The sequence below is a fragment of the Leptodactylus fuscus genome, chromosome 9 (genome assembly GCF_031893055.1).
Source record: "Leptodactylus fuscus isolate aLepFus1 chromosome 9, aLepFus1.hap2, whole genome shotgun sequence".
NCBI lineage: Eukaryota > Metazoa > Chordata > Amphibia > Anura > Leptodactylidae > Leptodactylus > Leptodactylus fuscus.
The window spans coordinates 12,311,448-12,324,717 of record NC_134273.1 but is presented as its reverse complement, the minus strand read 5'-3'; the positions used below and the strand labels follow the sequence as shown (position 1 = coordinate 12,324,717).

Genomic DNA, 13,270 nt, shown 5'->3' with positions numbered 1-13,270 from the left:
TATTTCTGTCACAGCATTGGGGACGCCCCCAGTGCTGTTTGAGTGCTGAGGACCGCCCCCAGTGCTGCGAGAGAACTCATTTGCACACTGGTGAAAACCGGGATTTCTACGGAACAGCAGCAGAGAGAAGACATCTAAAGATAGGAGACCAATAGCCTTTCTTAAGGCTATCCCTACGTGTTAGGGACAAAAAATTCGATTTTAATGGTAGAATCCCTTTAAGACATTGTCAGGCAGTGTTGGATTGGCCCACCAGGGTACCAAAGGATCCTGTTTTGGGCCCAATAATGGTCCAGCAGAAGACACTCCGATTTGTGGTGGTGTCTTCATGGGTTGTAGGTGTATTTAGTTGGTAGTATACCACGAGGCTGTGACGTTATGAATTTTTTTGGCCCGCTGCCCCATTTGTAAGTGTTTATTAGCTTTATAGTTGGGGCCCATAACCTTTAATGCCCAAACCCAGACCGCTCGATCACTCTCAGTCTGCCCCTGCATGTATATATTAGGCCTAAACTGATATACAGATCGTGTTTATTAGTCAACATAGTCTCATCATTAAGCCAAAATTTGTTCCCACGACACACCCACTTAGACTTTTGGCCCGAATACTAATAGTGAGTGCTATGAGAGCATGTTATGTCGTGCTGCCCAAAATGCTAAAGAACGGAAAACAAAGCAATAAAAATGTGACTATAATCAAACATTATACATTTATTCATTCCATAAATTAGACTAAAACTGGGAACGCAGGACTGTAGAATTACCAAATACAGCGCCGGAGCCAAAGCAGAAAAAAAACATACAATGATCTATAGTTAATGGATAATAAGTGCTGGCCCTGTTTACTGGTAAACAATCCTATGTAACGCAATATCCTGGTGCCGTGTGCCAGCGTATATAATAACCTATAGGTCGCTGTGCTAAGTGACATCTTACTGACTGACATGGAAAGACAAGATGGTAAATCATATCATATGAAAGGATTTTATATAAAAATATCAGATCAGCACTGCCGGACTAGACTGGACTGTGCAGTGTTACCCTTTATGGCCGGGCATGCCTAAATGGATAGGAGGTAACTTATGCTTGGTTCACATCTGCATTGGTATTCTGTCCGGGGGAATCTGCATGGGGAACCCTGAACGGAATACCAAACGCAATTGCAGGCGCTGTGCAGTGAAAGCACATGGACCCCATAGACTATAATGGGGTCCGTGTGCTTGCTGCGCACTGCCCGCACGAACCATGCGGACAGGAAAATACATTGTGAACAACTTTCCTGTCCGCATGATCCCTGCGGAGATCTTAGATTATAGTCTATGGGGTCCATGTACATTCACTGGCACACCGCTTGCAGCTGCATTTTGGGATTCCGTTTGGGGGTCCTCATGCAGACTCCCCTGAATGGAATACCAACGCTGATGTGGACAAGGATTATTCTAACTGGAATACCTCTTTGAAGCCGGGGGCCCACATGTCGTAGATGTCACGGCAAAAACCACAGCGTTTTACAGTCCCTGCAAAGTGGATGGGATTCTAGCGAATCCCATTCATACATTGCTGAAAAATATGCAGTTTTGGAAATCACAGCATGTCAATTATACCAATGGAAACGCCGCCGGTTTCCCTCCAGGTATAATGAAAGCAGAAAGTCCGTAAAGGAAACCTCTGCAGACTTTCTGTGAAAAGCGTCACCAGAACAACCGTGATGCATTGGTGCTGTGGTTTTTCCTGCAGCGCTTTTTCGCTGCAACTTGCTACATGGGGCCAATACAAATCCTGTACCTAATACTTTACCCCTTTCCTCCTCCAAAGATTATGTATGCTTCATAGCACTATACAGTACAGGATACCATCGGATACCGGGGTCCAGACGCCACTACTGCGACCTTGGCTCCACCAGTAGTTGTCTCCATATCTCTGCACGTGTCTATATTTCCCGCCACAATCTCCGCTTCATTTAAAGTATTCCAAGTTCTGATCAACTTTTTGGTATTTGCCAATAATATAAAATGAATGTAATATAGGATAAAGATGCTATAGGTTTCATATCTCTGCTTATATAGCTGATTATATATATGTGAAGCTGTTGCTATCGCTTGTACTTTCTTACTGACTATATCTATATCTGTCTCTTTCTTTTCTTTCTCTGTCTGAACTGTAATAAACTCTACCTGCAGAAAGGTAAAGTAAAACATCCTTTATTGTTTGTGTAACATGACCCTATACTATGTATAATCTATGTATTCTTTACATAAGGGGCAACTACTTCTGCGTGGACTCATAATGGGTAAATAAATGATCTAATAACATAACAAATGTGGGGTAAATAAATAATTCCAGAGATACATTATCATGTTTTTCCCAACCCAGTCTCTCTCTTCAGTGGTCTAGTGTCTTATGTTGTAAATCTAATTTTTGGTGGGTAACTATTAAGGTTAAGGCCCCACTTAGAGAAATGCTGCAGATAGAAAACACACAGCGAAAAAGCAATAACATCAGAATCCAACCAGAACAGAAACATCTATCTGAACAGACAATTTGCCAAGTTCAGGGGTGTAACTACCGGGGTAACAGCGGTAGCAGCTGCCACAGGGCCCAGGACATTAGGGGCCCGGTGACAACCCGCTAACGCTGTGGTTTTTCTTTCTTAAAAGACCATTACTGGATGGCGTTACTCCTGCTGGTAACGGGCCCTATTTACTTACCGATCCTGGCAGGGGCTGGGATCAGTAAGTGACGCCGAGGGGCCCACAAACACTATTATTATACACGGGGGTCTTTTCAGACCCCTAAGTATAATGATCGAAGGCCAGGGAAAAGTAAGAGAACATAAAAAACGCTGTTACTTACTTCTCTGCATAATAGTATGTGCAGGGGCCACTATGGGGGATAATACTGTGTGCAGGGGCCACTATGGGAGATAATACTGTGTGCAGGGGCCACTATGGGGCATAATAGTGTGTGCAGGGGCCACTATGGGGTATAATACTGTGTGCAGTGGCCACTATGGGACATAATACTGTGTGCAGGGGCCACTATGGGGGATAATACTGTGTGCAGGGGCCACTATGGGACATAATACTGTGTGCAGGGGCCACTATGGGGTATAATACTGTGTGCAGGGGCCACTATGGGGCATAATACTGTGTGTAGGGGCCACTATGGGGGATAATACTGTGTGCAGGGGCTGCTATGGGGCATAATAGAGCACACAGGAATGTGGGGGGAGGGGGTCGTTCAAGGTCTCCGGCGTCGGTCGGGGGTGCATGGCAAAAGTTTGCCACGGGGCCCCACCATTCCTAGTTACGCCACTGGCCAAGCTCCCTTCATTACTGAGCAGTATTGCATGTATAAGGGTATGAATACTTTTGCAGTGCAGTGTGTATTTATTGAAACATAAAGTGTCCCCTATTTTTCCAATTCTCTGCCTAGAAGCCGTATGCCTGTCAGATACCCGGCTGCTGTAAGCGATATACAGACCCAAGCTCACTACGGAAACACGTGAAGGCGCACACGGTCAAAGAGCAACAGCTTCGAAATAAGGTACCAGAGCTACAGGTGGAGGGCAGGATGGAGACTGGGATGGCCAGGGGATGCAAGAGCGGACTGGCTGGGTCCCTGAATGGAGGGTACCCCTCAAGGTTTGCCTAGATGACCCAGAAAGGGATATATGGACCATAATAAGGTCCATACTGGGAGTTGTAGTTTGCAATGGGTGCAGCGTCACCGGTTGCGGACCACAGCCTTACAGTTTCCAGAAGCTGAGCAGACATACTGTGAGCATTTCCTCGCTGATCCCCATGTTTTTCCGCTTACCTCGACCTGTCATTCTTATCCTTCTTACATTTACTTCCTAGATGTAAAACATATGCCGGCTCCGTGCCTGACCGCATTCATATACAGAGACACTCCGCAGCCAACTTATTTGTAGGTTTTAGCAGGGATTTCGTGTAGGACTGAATCTGGTAGCGACATTTCTGAGATTTGCCATTCTACAAGAAGAAAGATATAATAAAAAACACAACATCCTCCTGTAATGGCCCGACCAATGCCACATGGACTTTACCTTTGGTACCATCCTAATTCGGATGTTTAGTTTGATAGGAACCTCTTTATTCTCCTAATGGGCCATTTAGTCACAGACTCATCAAGTCTCACCACATTGTATGTCAATGGCGTCCTATTCACATACAATGCAGCTTATTAGGCTACAATTCTGGTGCATTCTGCTCAAGTTCCGGTCCAATATACGGGTAGCCACGACTGAATGCCAGTGCTCTGCACCAGCATCCAGCCGCGCACCCCGCTCCAGATTAGGCCCAATGAATGAAGTGTCTTCAGGCCGAATCATGAGGCGAATCCTCCTGAAGAATGAACATCTCGCTTCTTTTTCTGGGAGCCAGAACAAACTGGCTCCCGGATAAAGCAACTGACCGGCTCCCATTGATTTCAATGGGAGCCGTCTTTTTGGTCCGGGTTTTGAGGCCGATACGGCCTAAGCTTACCCTTGAAGGCTGAGTTCACACAGAGTTTTTTGGTCAGGAATCCGCCTCAAAATCCTGCTCCAAAAAACGCCTCCCCATACAGTCCTATGTAACCTGCTTCTTTTTTTTCACTAGTGGATTTTCTGCTAGCGGAAAAAAGAAGCGACATGTCCATTCTTCAGGTGTTTTCCACCTGAAAAAATCAATAGGAGGCGGAAAAACTGCTAGCATTTTTTTTAAGTTGTTTTTTGACAAAAAAACACCAGGCGGATTTTCCGCCTCCCATTGACTTGCCTTGATTTTTTCAGGAGGAAAACACTTCTAAAAACGCCTCAGGAATTTTTCTCAGCGGATTTTTCCTGACCAAAAAACTCCATGTAAATTCAGCCTAAGGGTAAGTTCACATAGAGTTTTTTGGTCAGGATTTTGAGGCCATATTCGCCTGCATCCAGTTGCGCACTCCGCTCCGGATTAGGCCCAATGAGGGAGTGTCTTCAGGCCGAATTGTGAGGCCAAACGGCATGAAGAATGAGCACCTCGTTTCTTTTTCCGGCTTGTTCCGGCTCCCGGAAAAAATACCTGAACGGCTCCCATTGATTTCAATGGGTGCGGTCTTTTTGTTCAGCGAATACGGCCTCAAAATCCTGACCAAAAATGTGAACTTATCCTTAGGAGTGCATCTATTCTAAAAGTTTTGATGTTCCTTGGTCATGAAATGGTTAAAGGGATTGTCCAGCCCAATGTTTTTTCCTTAACAGCTTACAATGCTGTAAAATACCAAAGTTAGTTCCGTACACCTGACAATCCTACGCCAGTACTTTGCTGGTCCCTCTATGGTCTCTGTTCTTGCTGCTCCATTGATGAAGGGCCGGGTTGAACAGAGACTGGTAAGGGACCAGGGAAGTATTGGCATAGGATTGGACATGAAAGTGGCAAAGGGCTTACACGCAGAGCATTGCCTAAAAAGGGTTAACCTACCAGAGTCCTGGATGAGTAGGGGAATGCCCCCACATTCACTGGGCCCCCTTCATTATGTATGAGATATGGGCATTATATGTGCCAGTCACACCACAGGAAAGAAGGGGTGTCTGGCACGCTACATGCCCACATCACAAAAAGGGTTGTGGCCTTATCAAAAGCGACAAGGCCACCCGAATATGCCATTCTAAAGGCAGCGGCTGGACAAATGTTGCCAAGTATGAGACGATTACATTTGCTATTTTACATCATGGGGTGGACAACCCCTTTAAGTAAGTGTATGGGCTGTCATGTAATAGGTGGAGGTGCTGGGTCAGGCTTGCCTAGTTTTTGGAATACCTAAGCGATGACATGGATAGCGTGTTTGTGCCATGGATGTAATACTGGATGGCGTCGTTCTACCTAACAGGGTCTGAATGTCCCAATTTGTGTATAAATAGTTGACGGAACGTTTTTTTTTTTTTTACTTACAGGCGCAACATACACTGGACGGGAAATGGGCAAAAGCCATCACCAATGAGATTATGAATGGCAGCAGACCATGTGACATGCTGACAGGTACTATATACTACACCTCGTACACTACAGTATACACAGATCACATGACGTGCCAGCGCTCCGTTAGCCCGCAAACAGTTAATTACATACAGATGGAGACGGATTTGTTTTCTGGCCATTAATCATGACGGTAAATACCGGGGTATCCTGGGAATAATAAATTGGTTAACCCCATAGTGCCCGGGCCTTTGAGGTGACGTCTACTCAGATTTTGACTTGGAACGCGGTGGTTTTACGTCCCGATTGAAATCACATATTTCATATTTTATTTCAAAGAGACCACAATATTAATGTGCCGCGAGCTGCCGGGGGCGATTTATTTCATGAATGTTTTTATGCAGAAAGTTTAGATATATTTAACTGTATCCAAACCATCTGCGGGGGTAGGAGCTATTATAGATACATTACAGCATGAGGTGGGAGGACTGCTGCGGGTTCCACCCAAATTGTTTGGTTTTTAACGTAACTGAACAATTGAACAAAAATGACCCCAGGAACATGCATGGCGGTAAAATATTATACCCTGGGGTCTCTTCAGACTCTACAGTATAAATGGTGGAGACCCAGGGGACGTGTGCAAAGTAAAAAACATTCATGCTCACCTCCGGTCACCTCTTTTGGGCCTCCTTGTGGCATCTGGCGCTCTCTTGGTGAAGTCACACGTCCATGGGCACCGCCGAGGCCTCTGGTTGGTCCACCGTTGGCACGCTGAGCATCATGACAGTGTCCGAGGCGCAGGGGTGACCCTGGGCGCATGATGTCACCGAGTATAATATGTCATCACAGAGTATAATCATTTCACTTCCTATTTTATGTGCGTTGTCTTAAACCAAAGATTTGGAACCGGTAAGGACCTGTCAGGTGTTAGATAGGCAGAGATGGGGGATTGGTGGTCAAGTGATACATCAGTTATGTCTTAAGTCATTCTGCCCGTTTTCTAAATCACTTTATAGCACTTTGCGTTCCTATAATTGATATGTTTATTGGCATTTGTCGCTTTATATTGCAGGGTTGTATAGTCTCTGCTCTAATAACCAGAACGTAGCAAGTCCAGGTTTATTGTCCTCGGCCTCTGCCGTTTTGTCACGTTGTCCTGCGCTGGATTCTCCGACCAACTGCCTGCTATCTGTGGCTGAGAGCGCACTAGAGAGGTAATATTAATACTGCTGCATATGGATGTGTGTTAAGGACCTGTTCACACGCGTGCTGATTTCCAAACCTGCATTCACTCAAGTGTGCAGTGGATTTGCCAGTGTACACAGTGATTGCACCAGCAGAATAGTGAGTGCAGCTCTGGAGTATAATACAGGATATGTAATGTATGTACACAGTGACTGTACCAGCAGAATAGTGAGCGCAGCTCTGGAGTATAATACAGGATATGTAATGTATGTACACAGTGACTGTACCAGCAGAATAGTGAGCGCAGCTCTGGAGTATAATACAGGATAAGTAATGTAATGTATGTACACAGTGACTGTACCAGCAGAATAGTGAGCGCAGCTCTGGAGTATAATACAGGATAAGTAATGTAATGGATGTACACAGTGACTGTACCAGCAGAATAGTGAGCGCAGCTCTGGAGTATAATACAGGATAAGTAATGTAATGTATGTACACAGTGACTGCACCAGCAGAATAGTGAGTGCAGCTCTGGAGTATAATACAGGATAAGTAATGTAATGTATGTACACAGTGACTGTACCAACAGAATAGTGAGCGCAGCTCTGGAGTATAATACAGGATAAGTAATGTAATGTATGTACACAGTGACTGCACCAGCAGAATAGTGAGTGCAGCTCTGGAGTAACTGAGAGTGAATGCAAGATAAGTAAAATGATGTATGTACAAACTTTGTCAACTTATGTAGATTTTATCTGTATATAAACTGCAGCATGATCTTCATTAGTGAACATGTGCTTTACATTATAGGCACTATATCACATAGGAACAAGCATATTCGTAATACAGAGCCATTCAGCACAAGCACTTTCCAAATGATACAGATTATTGAGGTCTACCACAAAAAGACCACCAAGACAGCTTCACATAGTGAGCAATGTGAAATCTGCCAGAAAGTGCCTGAGCCATGTATAGATTCAGGGCATTTCTAATGGGTTATACTTTAGTGTAGATTTAATGTAAAGCACCAGGCCATGACTATGTGAATTACTAAACTAGAATTTACTAAACTAAATATGCCAGACTTGTGGCTTAATTGCAAAAAAAAATATGATTATGTTAACTTCAGCTTCCAAAAACAGTGTCATTCTTACCCACAGGCGGGCTCTGGTACTGAAGGTCATTGCAATTTAGTCAATGAAAGCAATGTGTTCTAAAAATGGCTGTGTGAATAACGGCTATGCCAGGCTACGGGCTCACTAGCGCTGTGTCACCGTTCAGGGATTACGTCCCCATTCTGCTTGAAAAATGTGGAGAGAAAAGTCCTGCAAGCAGGAATCTCTCTCCGCATTTTTCGTGCAGAAACCTGCCGGACCCCATGATAGTCTATGGGGTGCATGGTTAACCACTTTTTACGTGGATTATGTTTCCATTTTTCAGATTCCCAAGCGGACCTGAAAAACTGACATCTCAAACACTTTCTACAGCAGCCCCCCTACTAGAGTAATGCTAGGCTCACACCTGCATTTGGGTTTCCGTTCATGGGGTTTGCTTGGGGACCCCACAAATGGAAACCTAATCCGCTTAAATAAGCGGTTATCCACGGAATCCTGCAAACCCCAAAGACTATAATGGGGTCCACCTGAACAAAGCAGAACACTGCAGAGAAAAAAGTCCTGCTTGCATTTTTAAGCGGATTCAGAGACGGAAACCCCCAAGCAGAGGCCGAGCGCTAGTGTCAACCTAGTCTAAGGCCGGGTTCATACGGGGTTTTTTGGTTCGGAACCCGAGGCAGAGGCCACCTCAGGTTCGGGTCCAAAATATGGGTAGCTGCGACTGGATGCTGGTACGGCAACTAGTCGCGCACTCCATTCCGGATTAGGCCCAAATGAATAGACCTAGTCGAGAGGACGGAGTGTCTTCAGGCGGATTCGCGAAGGCGACTGCCTGAACAATGAGCATGTCCGTTCTTTTTTCCAGGAGCCAGAACAAACCGCCTCCGGAAAAAAAGGAACTGAGCTGCTCCCATTGATTTCAATGGGAGCCATCTTTTTGGTCAGGATTTTGAGGCCGTATCCGTATCAAAATACCCCGTGTGAACTCAGTCTAAGAGTGACAATGTTTGTGACTTTTTTCGAAACTCACATTTGGTAAATCTGTTATACAGACAGCTAGGCCGGCTCACTATTCCCACTTTTCCATCCATTTTTCAAAAATTGGGGTGAATCTTTACAACTATTTTTGTGCACATAAGCCCGAAAACTTGGAAATTCCTATTTTGCAGCTTTTTGACCTTACAGCTATGTAGTTCAGGACTTGATCAAATATCCCCCCTGTATCATCAATAATCTCTAGGGCTGTCCAAAATGAAAGATCTAAAGGGTTAAATTGCGTGCAATGGTCTGCCAAAATAAGCGCAATCCCCCCGCTTTCCCTCATAACGCTCGACATTTAAATATTTCTGTAAAATTACCTACTAATTTACTTGCAAATGTTCAGGCAGGATGTGACAGCATCAAGAAGGTTGTTTACTCTGGGGGAGGGAGCCCGATGGCCGGGGGTTGCGGAGAGTGGTCAGTTTGTTACAATTTTTTCGTGGTAATGATTGAAGACCATGAGGTAGAATATATTCTGGGACCCGCAGTGATTAATGTCTGAAGGGCTCAGGAAGCGTGCGGCTTACAGCACTCACATTCAGCGAGGAGATTCTCTGACAATCTTTATAGACTTTGTGTAGGAACCGATGCGGACACACAGTGCGAGCACGTACACCAATCATCCTAATGGAGTAGATAATGTCCAACACCTACCCAACAACTCTACCAACATGGCTGGTGTATAGATGGCTCAAATTAATCGCAAGAAAGGCAGAAGTGAAGGAGGCATTGAATGACATAAAATATATGAGCCCGGGGTGTTGTTGGATGTGAAGCCAAATGTGCGGTCACTAGGGAGGGCAGAAGGGCAAGTGGCCTTAGGGTCCTCACCAGCTGATGGACTATGCCACCCAGCTCCTTGTAGCTGGATACTCCCAGCAGACTGAAGTTTCATCAACAAGACCGTTATATGTGTATATAGATCGATAGACAGACAGAGATATACACAGTCCAGTCCCATTAATGTGACCACCTGTCAAAATCCAGAATAGCCACCTTTGGCAGAGCGGACCGCTGCGTATTGTTTTGCAATACTGGGATTATTACCAAGTATAGTCTCTCAATCGAGGACGGCCGTTTCGATGTACTTGCATCTCGTCAGCCCGATGTAGAGAAGACTATAACCTGGTAGAGGTGAGAGGCTCAGACAGGGTTAAGGGGATATTGTCACACCTTGTAGAGATCACTTATCATCTTGTGATCATCACAGGTTAGATTGTAATGATAGGTATAATGTTTATAGGGATTACACAGGACCTGCCATTCACAATATAGCTCACCTCCAACCCCTGTACAATAATCTCTGCCTAGGTCATAGAGCATGCCCACAACACTCTCCTATAGAAGTCAATGAGTCACCTCCAGTCTCAAGTTCCTATATTCTATGTGACTGCCGTAAAGCAAATTTCTGAATGCTGTTAACAGCCGTTTGGACAAGATGTACGAAAAATAGAATAATAAAATCACATTAGAATAAAAGAACATGTCACTGTATCTGGTTTTCATTAGTGAAACAACATAGGTGCTACATGCTCTCAAAAGTTCTCTCAGTCCTGGGTCCGGAGCTTGGGAAAGGCTTAAGTGTCTCTGGATTTTTTTGGCAAATATGTCTAGAGTGGACAAAAAAAAATAGAGTAACTTTTAGCTAAAAACCTTATTGTCATGTAAATTGGTAACCTGCGTTGTTTTCTAATATGACGCTCTGTCCGCTGTGGGAAAGCATCTGTACGGATTGCTATGTTCCCATTAGAGGAAGATCTAGGAGACCTATCAACAAACAGTCCCTGGAGCGGCGCCAAGTCGCCAATCCATAGACTTAAGACTTTCCAGTAGATTGATCCACCAGAACACAGGGAACAAATTAACTCTCACAATTTATGCGTGATAAAAAGTGCGAGCATGCCAGCCACTTGGGTGATAGCGAAAAGAAGTGATTCATGTCTAAAATGAAGTGAATCATGTCCAAGGGATTTGCAAATGAAGAGTTCTGTAACCACTTAGTAAACGCAAGCACGACTGTAATGAACACGGAGCCAAGGTCAATGATAAATGTCTGTGCGTAAGTAGGGCCGGGACCAAAATTTATTCCTATGGAGTCCATGGTCAAGGATCAGGAGAGATGTAGCGTCCCATCACCCCAAATAACAGCTTCTACTTTTGTGTATGTCTTGTAGGATGTCCCCACAAGTTCTCAGCCATCTTGCCAGCCCTATGAAGTCGACGGTCACGTCTTCATTACTACACCGAGGATCTTCTCCCGCTTCCCACCACAAGTCTCACCACGGAGAACAAAGTCTAGTGGGGAAAAGCTACCGCGCCTTTCAGAGTCCTGCAGCCCCCCAAATGCAAGGTAGAAGACTTTTTTGGAGCATTATTTTTATAGAATTTTATGCAGGGGCCACTGGTAAAATTCACCCCGCTGAAGGCAGAGTACCAGAACTGTTTGAAATTTCTTAAAACTGTGTTGACATGGTGAAAAATTTGGCAAAAATGCTCAAATTTCTGACCTGCTCACCAATTTTGGAGGGCGGGGATCAAGCACATCAGGATGGGGACAGCTCGGTCCAACAGATTTACTGCTGGCATAAGTTATACCTGAAGTCTATGACATTCCCTGACTAGCGTAGACTTCAATTCTGACTCATACGACCTCCCAATATGTGTCTGAATTTTTAAGAGTCCAGAACCTATTAGGAATGCTGATGCCTCCCCCGTCAGGGCTCACAATATTAAAATTGGTGCCCTGGTCTTAATAAATTCCCCTCATTGTTTTTTCAGTAAAAACCATCCCTCTTCCCCTATAGTCTCACAGTGTTTTTATACTCTTTGCAGAATTTCAAGGCAGTTTTGTGCAGTATCCAGAATGCTACAGAGAGACTCTGGATCCAGAGCGGTACCACGGTCCAGGCACACAGAACACAGGTACAGATTTTTTAGGTGCTGCCTATATCTATTGAGCTCATATGGATGTCATAACGCTTTAGTAAGAAATCATTAGTTATTGGCCAGTATTAGGATCATTTGCTGGTGGGCCTAGGCTATGACGTAGCAGGTCATGTCACAGCAGGGCCCATGAAATCTGCCAGATAATAGTCTCGACCGAAATGGACTTTCCAAGGGCTATCACTGGTTCAGGTTATTTCACAACCTACTGTAGAAAAATGTAGTGTGGACCTGGTCAGCCATTGATCTATAAGGAGCTGCCTTCCACAAGGTAGCGCTAGAGCAATGTTGCATATGTAGGGATCATTTGCATATTCCGCACACGGAAAGGTGGCTTGCTAAAGCCAAAATGCGTTTCTGCAATGTCAATAATTGTTGGATTAATAAGCGTCTAATGCTATCATCTCTCTGCAGGTTATGAACTACACAATACGAGCGCAGACGGGCACTGTGTCCCTGAGACCGGCAGGACCGCCTGCTCCCAAGACAGAGACTTCTTCCCGAACGCTGCCTTTGATCACTGTCTCCCCCAGATCCCGTCCATTTACACCGACACTTAGAGCCTGCTCAACGCTAAACAACAACGCCTGCGGTCGATTAAAGTGATCGTCCAGTGGAGAAAAAAATTGGCGCAAAATGGGTTAAAAAAAAGTAAAAGTACTGATATATAGATCACCGATCTGCTGCCAATTCCCTACCAGTGCGGCCTAATGGTCTCTACCCAGTGACCGGCTGAGCGTGGAAAACCAGAGGGACACGGGTGGTGGCGGGCTATCGGGGACCTATCACTTCTTTTATTTTTTTAACCCATTCTGCCACCAATTTGAACTCTCCCCTACCCCCCTTGAACTCTAATTTAATACATTTTTTATGACATATTTGTCCTTTTCATGTGATTATTACCATCATCTGCAGTTTGTGAGTCTACTGGGACAATGTCGTAACTTGAGGCACTTTGAAGATAGTACTTTATATAAATATATATATAATTCTATATCTATACACAATATATTTTAATGTAGGTAT

The 13,270-nt window shown here is 44.7% G+C and overlaps 2 protein-coding genes across 2 annotated transcripts in view; both read left to right on the top strand.

The window, feature by feature from the left end:
* The window catches only part of YIPF1 (Yip1 domain family member 1), a 98,539-nt gene extending 90,021 nt beyond the window's left edge, over positions 1-8,518 (top strand). Inside the window, exon 3 of the mRNA XM_075287810.1 lies at positions 8,508-8,518. The gene's annotated coding sequence lies outside the window, so the exon portion shown is untranslated. The remainder of the gene's footprint in view (positions 1-8,507) is intronic.
* GLIS1 (GLIS family zinc finger 1) overlaps positions 1-12,822 on the top strand; it is a 72,944-nt gene extending 60,122 nt beyond the window's left edge. The window contains exons 5-10 of the mRNA XM_075287797.1: positions 3,436-3,546; positions 5,939-6,023; positions 7,033-7,174; positions 11,476-11,651; positions 12,134-12,223; positions 12,659-12,822. Coding sequence (XP_075143898.1) covers positions 3,436-3,546; positions 5,939-6,023; positions 7,033-7,174; positions 11,476-11,651; positions 12,134-12,223; positions 12,659-12,804 — 750 coding nt within the window. The 3' untranslated portion in view covers positions 12,805-12,822. The remainder of the gene's footprint in view (positions 1-3,435; positions 3,547-5,938; positions 6,024-7,032; positions 7,175-11,475; positions 11,652-12,133; positions 12,224-12,658) is intronic.
* Positions 12,823-13,270: the final 448 nt, after the last annotated feature.